At 35.7% G+C, this 12210-nt stretch overlaps 1 protein-coding gene across 1 annotated transcript; it reads right to left on the bottom strand.

Annotated features, from left to right (window-relative positions):
- Nucleotides 1-4078: 4078 nt before the first annotated feature.
- Nucleotides 4079-12000, bottom strand: LOC113855677 (fluoride export protein 2-like). Its single transcript, XM_027487307.1, has 6 exons — nt 11728-12000; nt 11501-11578; nt 6248-6346; nt 5314-5506; nt 4717-5144; nt 4079-4291 (listed from the first exon to the last, which is right to left on the bottom strand). The coding sequence occupies exons 1-6, from the start codon at nt 11998-12000 to the stop codon at nt 4079-4081; spliced, it is 1284 nt and encodes a 427-aa protein (XP_027343108.1).
- Between the last annotated feature and the right edge of the window lie 210 nt (nt 12001-12210).

Raw genomic sequence — 12210 nt, 5'->3', positions numbered from 1 at the left:
ATACATTTACCTCGGATCAGCTCTTCAGATTGTGAAGCCTCTGCTCCAATCATAGCAAAGACTCTCCCAAGAATACTCGGCTTCTGCCCCATACTCGGCCCCATACTCTCTCTTGATTTAGGCCTCTGAGCTGTACTTGCACTGTCGCTCCTCTTGGCGGCCCAACACATATTAGCAGTGTGCCCTGACTTCCCACAGTTGTGGCAAGTTATCTTCGGCTGTGGGTAGTCCTTCACCATGTGTGGCCCTCTACACTAAAGGAACCTGATCTCGAGCCACTCCCACTGCTCTTATCTTGGGAAGAACTCCCTCGGGATTGAGAACTGTTCGAACCCGAATATGGCCCCTTTGAGAACCTTGGGGGTCTCCTATCATGTCTCATGGGGCCAGCTCTCCTAGTGTCCACCGTTTTCCCCCTTTTGTTCGCTTCAAAGATTCTGCTCTTGCTCACCAGGGTGGGCAAGTCCGTCAGTTAGAACACACTGACTGCGGCTTGAATGTCCGGCCTCAATCCGTTCTCAAACTGAGAACATAGCTCTTCCTCCCCATCACCATGCTGGAAATGAGGACAGTACTTCATCAGCTCTTAGAATCTCGCAGCATATTCTCCCACAGTCATGTTTCCTTGCTTAAGCTCAAGGAACTCTCTAACTTTTTTCTTTCTCAGGTCTCGGAGAAACTAATTCCCTAGAAAGATGGCCTTGAAGATTTCCCACTAAATGTAGCTACCTTCTTGCGGCATTGTCTGATTGGCAAACCTCCACCAGTCTTCCACTTCACCACACAGCAAGTAAGTGGCATAGGCCACCTTATGCTCCTCACGATACCCCATGGCATTAAAGATCTTCTCTACATCAGCCACCCACCTTTGGGCTCCCTCAGGATTGAATCTTCCCTCAAACTTCGAAGGATTGTGCCTAGTAACAGTAGACAATCATCGATATTCAACCTGTAACACCTTAAATTTAATTTCAATAATTACAAAATTTTGCAAATTTTTGAAATAGTAAAATTTTCATTTTCAATTTAAGTTTCATCAACCATTTCAAATAAAGAAAGGGATTACAAATTATATCAAATAGTTGCTATAGGACTTATTCAAATACAACAGTTTTTCAAAATAATATCGTAAGTCCTATAGCAGTTTCATTTACCCCTTCATTGGGTCCGGTGCTGATCATCTTGATTACCTAAAAAATGAATGTAAGGGTGAATACTCTACGCTACCCAAAAACACACAGTTAGCATAAAGTCTCACCTCCAGTACATTTACACTACATTAAACAAACACAATCACAGGCACCATAGTCACACAGCTCATGTAAATTCAACACCAATACACTCACGGCATCGGCAGCATTTCACATCCATAAATAATACACAAACCCATGCATATGCACGCTAGCCACACTCACTATGGCACTGTGATCATAGATTTACACCATAAATGGTCATCGGTTACCCCCGCCTCACGGATACCACGTGGGCAGTCACGGGTCGCTCAGCAAGGATAGCAGTTAGAGATCTAGTTAGAAAGAGAATGTGTGGCCCGTGGTGCACCCGTTCCACAGTCGGTGTCACCATCACTCCCTCTTCTCCAAGGTATTTCTACCGTCTTCATCTTTCACACCCCAGTGTATCGCTGAACCATTCACAGCACATTACAATGGCACTAACACACCCATTCACACACATATATTCTATTCACGCATGCAATAATTATGCTTACACACGGCACTAGGCCCACATTCATTTCACATTACACGGCACATAGCCAATATTCTATATTACACGACCCTCGGGCTCACATTTATTTACAATATTCATTCTATCATGCAATATCTAGCATACAATTCACATTCATCCATCTCAGTTAAACACACACAATATTTACATCTCACGGCACACGGACCTTATCATATTTTCTCAATAATTCCCTACCCTCTAACTTAGTTACACCACAATATTTAACAATTAACCGCAATCACACATAATAGAGAAGGATAGAGTCCCCCCTTACCTTGGATTGAAGACCCACACGTTAAATCCACCAAGAAATGCTCTCCCGCACAGACTACGGCCTAAACACATGGAAGAATTCCATGAGAACCCAAGGAAACCACAAAAACAGAGAATGGGGTTGGAAAATAGAAACCCTAAACATTAAAACTCACCTCCAAGCATTCCCCACACGAATTTAACCTTCAATCAAGCTTCCGAACGGCTTTGGAGGCAATATAATCAGTGAAAAGGGGTTTGAAAACGAGAAGATCAAATGGATTTTGCGACGCCCTCTATCGCCACAGCGAAAATCTCAGACAAAATTGCACTATGGTTTCTGCAGAATCTCGTAACAGCGAGACTGCACCCAAAAATGCACCCCAAACTGTCGTTCTCTCGCTACAGCGAGAAGGTGACAGTTCTGGTCCTTCCTCCCAGGGTTTTCTTGCTACAGTGAGAACAACCCAGAATTACACCCTGCACTTAGGCACTCAGCCTATTTCAACTCTATCCAGTCATGCATACACACAATACACACATCCATATACATAATATACATAAACATCATTATCAAGTAATTCAATACACACACACACACACGCACACACACACATATATATATATATATATACACATTTAGATTTATATAATTAATAATAATTAATATTACAAAATTAGGGGCATTACAAACTCTCCTTTGTTAAATGCTGAGTTAGCCAACAGAAAGCCCAGCTTAGCGTTGCCACATGGCACCACATGACTTGCCATGTCATTTAAATTTTTATTTTTTATTAATTAAAATTAATATTTACTAATAAGTCTTTAAATATATTTTATATAAATAATAAATAAATTCATCTTATTCCTCTTTCTCTTTCCATTGCCCTATTCTCTCCCCCTCCCACCATCTCCATTCCCATGCTCCACCTTCTCCTATTCCCCTTCTCGTTCTCCACATTTTCATTCCTACCACCCTTTCCCTTAAACCACAATTCCTCCTCCTCCTCACACATCCATCCCCACCTCCTTTTCTAAACCACAACCCCTCCCCCTCTCCACACTCCTTTCCCTGAATTGCAACCCTTTCCCCTCCCCTAAATGCATTACCCACTCTACTATCCCACACCACCCCACTTAACCCTAACTCCAATTCTTATCCTATGCACAATATTTATTATTAATATATTACACCTTTACATTTATTGAGATTGTATTGGATTCAATGGTGTATGTGCATGTGTACAAACTTAAGATCCCACATCCAAAATTACCTACTCAAGAGAAAAATAGAAAAGTTAAAGTTTTGGAAGTGAGGGAGATTGGAGAAGAAAAAAGTTTTTTTTTTTTTGCAAATATATAAAATATGTTTAAAGATCTTTTTGTAAATATTTATTTTAAATAATAAAATATTATAAAATAAATAACATGACAAACTACGTGGTGTCACATGACAGTGTTGAACTGGCTTTCTTTTTGTTGAGCAGCTCAACATTTAACAAACCAAAAAAAGTTAATGGTAAGAAATAAATTTTAACTTCTTAATATTTCAAAGATTAAATTCTAATAAAAAAATTTATAAAGACTCGGTGTTTATAAGGAACAAAAACATAATTAAGTCTTAAAAATATAAACAACTAAATTAATCCCCATTTATAATTTCAGAAACTGATTTGGAATTTATCCATATCTGACGGAGGGACATACTTTTTGAATTAAAGAAATTAACAGATTTTATTAGTAAAAAAAAATATTGGGACCAAAATCACACATTACTATGAGTATTGGAGTTACAAAATAAAGACGAAAAAAAGTGTTCTGGAAAGAACCACAATTAAAAATAATATTGACCCCTGTATTAACAGCATAAAAGTCATTGTCAAAGCAACAAAAAGATAATATTCATACAATTTTATCTTAAAATAAAACCCCGATTATTAATTGTTTTGTAAGGTATGAATAACATTTCCGATGGCCTTTCCATTGAAATAGAAGTGAATGGATTATTCTACTGCTCTAAATTGCTGAACTCCTCCAAGTAGAAGTAGTGTCAAAACAACACCTTCTATGTTCATCACCTTTACTCCATTCTCCAAATAGGTATGCAGTATATTAAGATCCCTAAAAAAAATGAGGCACAGATTGTGATCATAGTATATGCATATGCTCTCCAAGGGTGCATGCTTTCTCTCATTGCATTGAACTCAGAAGCAAAGGTAGAAACAGTACTTAAACAACCCAAAAAACCAAATTGTATGCCTGATAAAATAACATCACAGTTCCTGGTGTTCACCTGCATCAAAGAGGTGACATACACTGATTGCAATCTCTGAATCTCCAAAATTACAATGAAGATTCTTGAAATTTTTTTATATGAGATGAGATCCTCAATATCAAAACAATAAGAAAGGAAGAGCACTAAAAGAGATAACTGGCAACTAGCTACATTTAAGGAAAATAAAAATAGTGTCAATTTTATAAGCTCTTGTTGAGGCTTGTGCCCATACCTAGACCTTAGCATGTAACCTTAAACTTTTGTATATTTAACAACCCAAACTAAGAGTGTTTTGTTCCAAAAGCCAAAGTTGTATGAGAAATCCAATTCATCAATACAAAACAAACAATCTTAAAAACTACTTTTGATTCTTTGAAAACTAGCTTAGTGCTACGCAAGTTCAGTCACAGGATAGTGTGAAGAATGATATTCTAGAAACTTACAAATTTCTTCATTGTAGCAAGTGCAGCCATAAAAAAAGCAGCAGATACATTTGCAATTAGAGTCCCAAATGGAATCCAATTCAACAAACCTGTTGCTCCTAATCCACATCCGTTTAGTCGAGCCAATAGCCATCTAATCCAAACACCTGGAGGTCCAACTATGCAAGCAATCCATAACACAGTAGAATTTCCACCATTCTTGAACTCAGCATCCATTAAAACACCACTAATACCCAAGAACAAGCCTAAAACCAACAATAGCACCACCATAACTACCAAGTGATGCTTCAACCCTCCTTCCACCTTTTCATTGATCTTGGATCTACAAGTTTCACTTCCTGAACTCACATTTAGCTTTCTAAGAAGCCACCTAAAACCCTTGGCTGTTTCTATCCCAAATGTGATGGAAAAGGCAACAAGAAATAATCCTGTAGAGTTCAGTCAATAAAAAATCTTCTTATCAAAATTCATTCATGCTAAGACTGGGATATTTTAACATGACATTGAATGGGAAGCGAAATGCACAAAGCCAAAAGCTTTGAATAAGACAGCCATGCCACTTAAATGTACTTATCAAATGTCTCATACTAATATTACCAATTAAAAAGCCAAGCACACACAAGAGCCAATTCCCATTAACACTGAGTTCAAGCATTTTTTGATTCCAGCCGCTGAACGTTGTTAAGCTCCCCAAGTAACCAGTTGTCAGTGCCATAACCAGATACTCTGACACATTTGATATGTCTGCTTTGAATTCAACACCAAACCATCCCATCATAAATGATCCCACCTAGAAAGATATTCAGAAAATTAGCATTAAGACATACTCTAAATCAGCACAGTATTATTTCAATATCAACTTTTAAACTATCAAATTGACTCTACAAAAGCAATACTTTTATTTACATAAATAAGTTACTTTTCAGGTTCTGGACAAGTTATATCTAAACCACTTACAAGTCACTTCTAGTAATTGTAGAGGTAAAGAATTTTTATTCTGCTAATAATTAACATAGTAAAGGCTAAGATATGTTTTTACTACTTGTCTATTTTCTAGTTCTACAGTTCACTATTAACATAATACTTAACAATAGTCTAGAAACACCCTATTCTCTACTTACTATCCTTACTTAGTTAAGAATCACAATTAATTCTTTTCTTTTGTTCTGAAAATTTTAACCAAATGTATGTGAAAATGACTTAATTTAATCCATTTTATGCATTCTTTACTTACTTAAGAGTCTAAATGAATAAGATTTCTTTTGATGACAAAGCTTCATTGTAGCTCCCTGAGGCAGTGTCTTTGGAATTAATCTGTACTTCCTAGTGACAATCGGCCATTCCTAGTAGGAACAAGCCAAAACAAAGAGACATTTACTGTCATTCATTCCACATTCTTATTGTGATTAAGAATCATTATAGTTGTTATTTTCTTTCTAGCAAATCTAACCAAATTATGTGTTGTACACATAGCTTACATGATTTTTATTTATGTTTATGTGCATTATACATTTGTGCATATGAGAAATACCATATTAGAAGGCAGGTCAAGGTAAAGAATAGTTTGATCACTTGTCAAACGACCAACGCCGGGGCCAAATAACTTGCCCAGTATGTATCTTGTTAATACCTGCATAATAATTACAAAAGCACAATGGTGAATTAGTATCATACTGAAGAAAAGGACATTTTTGGCTTGGGTAATTGTTTTTATTTTCATTTCCTTTTTTCACAAATAATCAGAAAATACCACCTTAGTTTCACCTTGTTTTCAGTTTTTCAATATGAAAATTAAATTTATTTAATACATACACATAGAGCTTGTATTGCATTATAAGTTACTCAAACTCAATTTTTTGCTTCTCTAGAACACATTACAAATTGCAAGAGTGCAAAGCTTTTCTACTTTAAACTCTACCCTAGTATTTGTATGAACTTCAACAGTTCAGAACTAAGATAATCAAGTATTTCTATAAAGATTTAATTAGCCAAATGTTCAAAGAATATGGAGATGCTCGAGTAGGATGATTAATAATATATGACACATAATTTTGTGACATAGAACGATCACCAGAAGCAACATGTGTATGCAACTTCTAAATGCAGCTCGTGTTTTAACATCTAAGCCTCATTTTTTGTCCTTGTTTTATCTAATGTCATCCCTAGGAAGTTCTTAACACTTGTAAGAATATGGGATAAGAATGGTAATTTGAGATAGAAGGGTACACAACATGTGTAGCGGCATCTTTTCAGCCTAAAACCAATACATTATGCAAGAAACAATGCAGTTAAGATACAGTATAAAATCCAAATATCATTAGGTTAAAGATGATGAAAAAACATATAGAAACTAAAAGAACAAGGAACATTTATATTGAATACTAAACATATGAGTGCCTTTTATACACATTTAATTAAGACAACTATTCTTAATAGCTTTAGGTTCATATCTCTTGTTCTTTCCATCTTCCCTATTGCTGTGAACAGAGCATGAACAGTATCCTACATGGACATGAACGATACTCCACCTGTGCAACTCTTTTCGCCAGTGTGGCTCCTTGACCATCCCTGGAGCCTGCCAATGACTCTACTACCGGCTTTGTTGTGCCTTATCCTGCTCTGTTTTTTCTGACCCTGATCAGCATGGTTGCCGCAGACTCTACCTTTAATTCCATTGGTACTAATATACAATGAATATTTACAACTCAAGGCAGCTTAACAGCCTACCTCATCCTTTGACATTGGATTCTCGACTCTTGTACACCTGACCATATGTCTAGTAACAATTTCTTTTTCTCATTTGTCTTACATGGATTCTTTGCCTTGTGTCACCCTCATAGATGGTTCTCAAATCAACAATTAAGGCATTGGTCAAACACATCCTTTCCTAACCTTGCATTAGATTTTGTACTTTAGATGTCATTGGTGATTTGGAGGAAGAGATATACATAAAGCAACCTCATGATTTTTCAGATCAATGGACAGAAAGACTACCTGTGTGCAGACTAAGAAAGAGCTTGTATGGTCTAAAGCAGACTCCAAGAAAATGGTACAAGAAGTTTAAGTCTTTATGTGTGAGCAAAACTATAAGAAGACTGCTTCTCATCACAGTGTATTTGTTAGAAAATTTTTTGATGATGACTTCATTATCCTGTTATTATATATTAATGACATACTTATTGTTGGAGAAAATATTTCCAGAATTGATAGATTGAAGAAACAATTAAGCGAGTTATTTGCCATGAAAGACATGAGAGTTGGTAACCAGATTCCTGGTATAAGAGTCATTCGTGATAGACAAGCAAAGAAACTTTGGTTGTTGCATGAACACTGTGTTAAAAGGGTGTTGCAGATATTTCATATGAAAAATGCTAAAGCAATGAGTACTCCTCTTGCTAATCATTTTAAACTGAGTGCTATTCAAAATCTTTCAAATGAAGCTGAGAAGACAAATATGAGCAGAGTTTTTTAAGTATCTATAGTAGGTAGTTTGATGTATGCAATGGTGTGCATAAGACCGTACAATCAATAGATTTTTGTCTAATCCAAGTAGAGAGCACTGGAATATTGTGAAATGGATCTTGAAGTATCTTCATGGTAGTGGTTATTTGAGGCTTTGTTTTGGAGGTGATAGTCTACTTTGGTGGAATACTCAGACTCAGATATAGCTGGAGACATTGATTCCATAAAATCCACTTCGAGCTATTTGATTAAGTTTGCAAGGGAGCTATGACTTGGCAATCTAAATTGCAAAAGTGTGTTGTTTTGTCTACTACTGAAGTAGAGTTCATTGTCATTACAAAAGCATGCAAGGAGTTGCTTTGGGTGAAGAAATTCTGGCAGGAGCTAGGTTTTTTCAGGAAAAGTACTTGTTATTATGTGATAGTCAGAGTGCAATTCATCTTAGTAAGAATCCAACATTATTCTAGGTCCAAGAATATTGATGTACGGCATCATTGGATACTCAAAAGCAAGAATCCATGTCTAATGAAGAATGGGACTTTGACCATCAAGTGGTTTTATTTGGCATTTTGTAGATAATAATGTTTATAATCATATTACGAGTGAGACACATGTCAAGACTTTATGAGACAAGATTGAATCTCTGTATGCCTCAAAGTGTGGCAACAACAAATTATTTTTGTTGAATTCTATTGTGAGTTTGAAGTATAAGGAAGACACTTCTCTTTCAGATCACTTGAATGAGTTCCAAGGGTTCCTTGATCAAATGTCAGGAATAGGCATCAAGTTTGAAGATGAGATTTTGGGATTGTTACTTTTGAATTCTTTGCCGGAGTCTTAGGATACTTTTAACATCTTTGTCACAAATTCAGCCCCTAATGGTGTTGTCACTTTACAAATAGGAAAGGGTAGTGTTTTCAATGAGGAGATGAGAAGGAAGGCACAAGGTTCTTAATCTCAGTCTCAAGTACTACTCACTAATAATAGAGAGAGAAGTTAGCAAAAGGAACAAAAAGGAGGAAGAGAGAAGAGTAGAAGTAAGTCCAAATTCAAGTACAAGAATGTAGAGTGTCATTATTATCACAAAACAGGGCATACACAGAAGTATTATTTCTTGTGGAAAAAGGAAAAAAAAAACAAAAAGGGTAAGTCAAAAGAGAAGAACCATGACAATGTTAATGATTGTGTCACTGCTATTACAGGTGATGATTTTGTTCTTCTCCGTGACCATGAGTCAGTTAACCTTATATCTAATGAGAGCATATGGGTTATTGATAGTGATGCTACACTGTATGTTACATCAAGGAAAGAGTTCTTCACATTTTGCACTTCAAGTGATTTTGGAGTGTTGAATATGGACAATGATGGTGTGTCTACGATGAGTGGTGTTGATGATATTTGCTTGCAAACCAATATGGGATTGCAATTATTGTTTAGAAGAGTCAAACATGCTCCAAATATCCGCTTTAATTTGATATTTGTGCATATGCTTGATAATGGTGGTTATGATAACCAATTTAGTTTTGGGAAATAGAAACTCACCAAAAATAACTTGGCTATGGTCAGGAGAGAAAATTTCTTAATTGTATTAGACAAAAGCCTTAGTTGGTAAAGACAGTGTGAGTGTCATAGATACAAAGGCATATTTGTAGCACCGAAAGCTTAGTCATATAAGTGAAAAAGGACTTGATTGTTTAGCCAAAAAAAACAATGTGGATAAAAATTTCCTAACTTGCAAGAAACTATGAGGAGAAACAACAAATAGAAATGACAGCAGTAATAACAAAAAAATCACACAAGAGATACCAAGATTTTTAACCTAAAAAAATGCCTTTAACATAAGAGGTAAAAATCCACGAGTCACTAAGAATAAAAAATCAATTCACTATCATTAAATAGTGTACAAGAGAGTCTAATCAAGAGTACAAACTCACTTGTTCACTACCTTATTCTGTTCTTTTTTTAATAACTTTGTTTTCTTACCTCCCTTTGATTGTGATGTTGTTAATTCTCCAACTCTTTTATATAAGTGTTTAAGTCATCTTAGTCTTAACAAAATGTGTATAAGTTTTAGTTTTTCTAGAGTGTTGTCTTTTTAACGTGTCTTCTCAGTTAGACAAGCATACTAGAAATACTTATACAAATCAAGTCAATAAATCACTTGCCTCACCTTTTGCTTTAGTTCCCTTACATAATTGGGGTCCTAATAATTTCCATTCCACTTTAGGTTACCATTATTTCGTTACTTTCATTAACGATTTTTTTAATGTACTTGATTATTCTTAATGAAAAATTGTTTCAATGTTTTTATAATATTTCAAGGTTTCTTCTCCGAAATTCATAATCAATTTGCTATGTCTATCAAAGTTCTGGAAAATGATAACTGGTGAATATTTTGGTTGCTCCATTTCAGTCTTTATTGACCTCGAAAGGCATTGTTCATCAAACTTCTAGTACTCACACCTGCAAAACCGTGTTCCCGAAAGAAAGAACTAACACTTGGTGAAACAGCTCGTGCTTTACTCCTTTTATCAGTGTTCCTCTTTGCTTCTAGGATAACACTTTTCTCACAGCTTGCTACTTAATCAACTGCATGCCTTCTTCTATCCTTTAAAATCAGGTTTCCCATTCTCTTTCGTTTCCCACACAAGATTTATTTACTACTCCTCGCTGAGTTTTTGATTGCACATGTTTTGTCCACGACCTCATTTAAGGTAAAGATAAAGTTTCTGTGAAATATCTCAAATGTGTTCTTTCTTGGCTATTCTTATTTACAAAAGGATTATCGTTGCTATTCTCCAACAATATGTAGTCTCTTCTTTGATCATTATGACGTTACCTTCTTTGAATCATGTTTATGCAGTAAAAATTGGACATGATGGTCTTGTTAATCATTTAAAAGCTGCTCTAGTAGTCTAAGGATTTACACAGATTTTTTGTTTTAATTATGGGGACACTTTTTCTCCTGCAGCTAACATCACTTCAATTCATTTCTTTCTTGTCATGTTCGCCATTCATCATTAGCCTCTTCGTCAATGGAATATTAAAAATGTCTTCTTGCTGAATTGCAGGAAGAGGTTTACACAACCAGCCACATTCAAGAAGTAATAATTATTATAAAAAAATGTGAATATCATGATGAACTTGACAACCACAAGTTAAGTTCTTTCACAGAAAAAACAATCAATTTTCAAGTTTTTAGAAAGAGTTCAAAATGCCAAGGTTCCAATGAGACATGATCATAGCATCATTATTTCACCCAATAAATAAATAAATGCTAACATAAACTTGTATGAAATTTTGAAGATCAGCAGCACATTACCCCAAGGATAGCAAAAACAGCCAAATGAACCAGACATAAAGCATAATGCAGTAACTTTGGCAATTTTTTATGAGATTCCTGCAAGTCGAGACAACAAGCACTATTGCATTATTTACAACAAGGAAAATAAAATGTTCTGATCATTCATCATCTAATTAACAGAATGAAACCAAGAAAAACCTTGGCCACACAAGCCCTGGTCCTGAAAATTGTTAAATAAAAATCACCTGTTTTATGTGTTCAGAACCTTCTCTTTCAATGCTAAGTAAAGGTGACACCATTTCAGATGGAAATGGCCCAATAGAGGAGACAGAATTGGATTTACCAGGGTAAGGCCGGAATTTGTGAACACCTGGATTTGAAACAACATCCTCATTTTTTAAATTTGTGTCAGAAGGCAAGTAAAGGCTGCCCCTCAAACTATGTCTAAAGCTATGAAAAACTCCATCACCCATGTCTCCTGCCTCTGAAACATGCTTACTCTCAGCATCAGGATCCATATGATGTGCTGCTATAACTTGATGAACTCTTAAAATGTTGCCTACTAGTGAACAACTTCAGCTACCACACTATGCCTGGCTTTCTCTTGATGTAACTAACTACAGCCACAAGTCCTAAACAGTGGCCCTGAACTCACAAAAATCCACTGAAATGTTACTTTTCTCTTTCCTCCTTCATACTAAATATTGAGGACAAATCCTTGTAAAAGT

Source organism: Abrus precatorius, unplaced genomic scaffold, assembly GCF_003935025.1.
Source record: "Abrus precatorius isolate BTA unplaced genomic scaffold, Abrus_2018 Scaffold11, whole genome shotgun sequence".
Lineage (NCBI taxonomy): Eukaryota > Viridiplantae > Streptophyta > Magnoliopsida > Fabales > Fabaceae > Abrus > Abrus precatorius.
The sequence above is the reverse complement of the archived record's forward strand: the minus strand, read 5'-3'. Positions and strand labels throughout refer to the sequence as shown.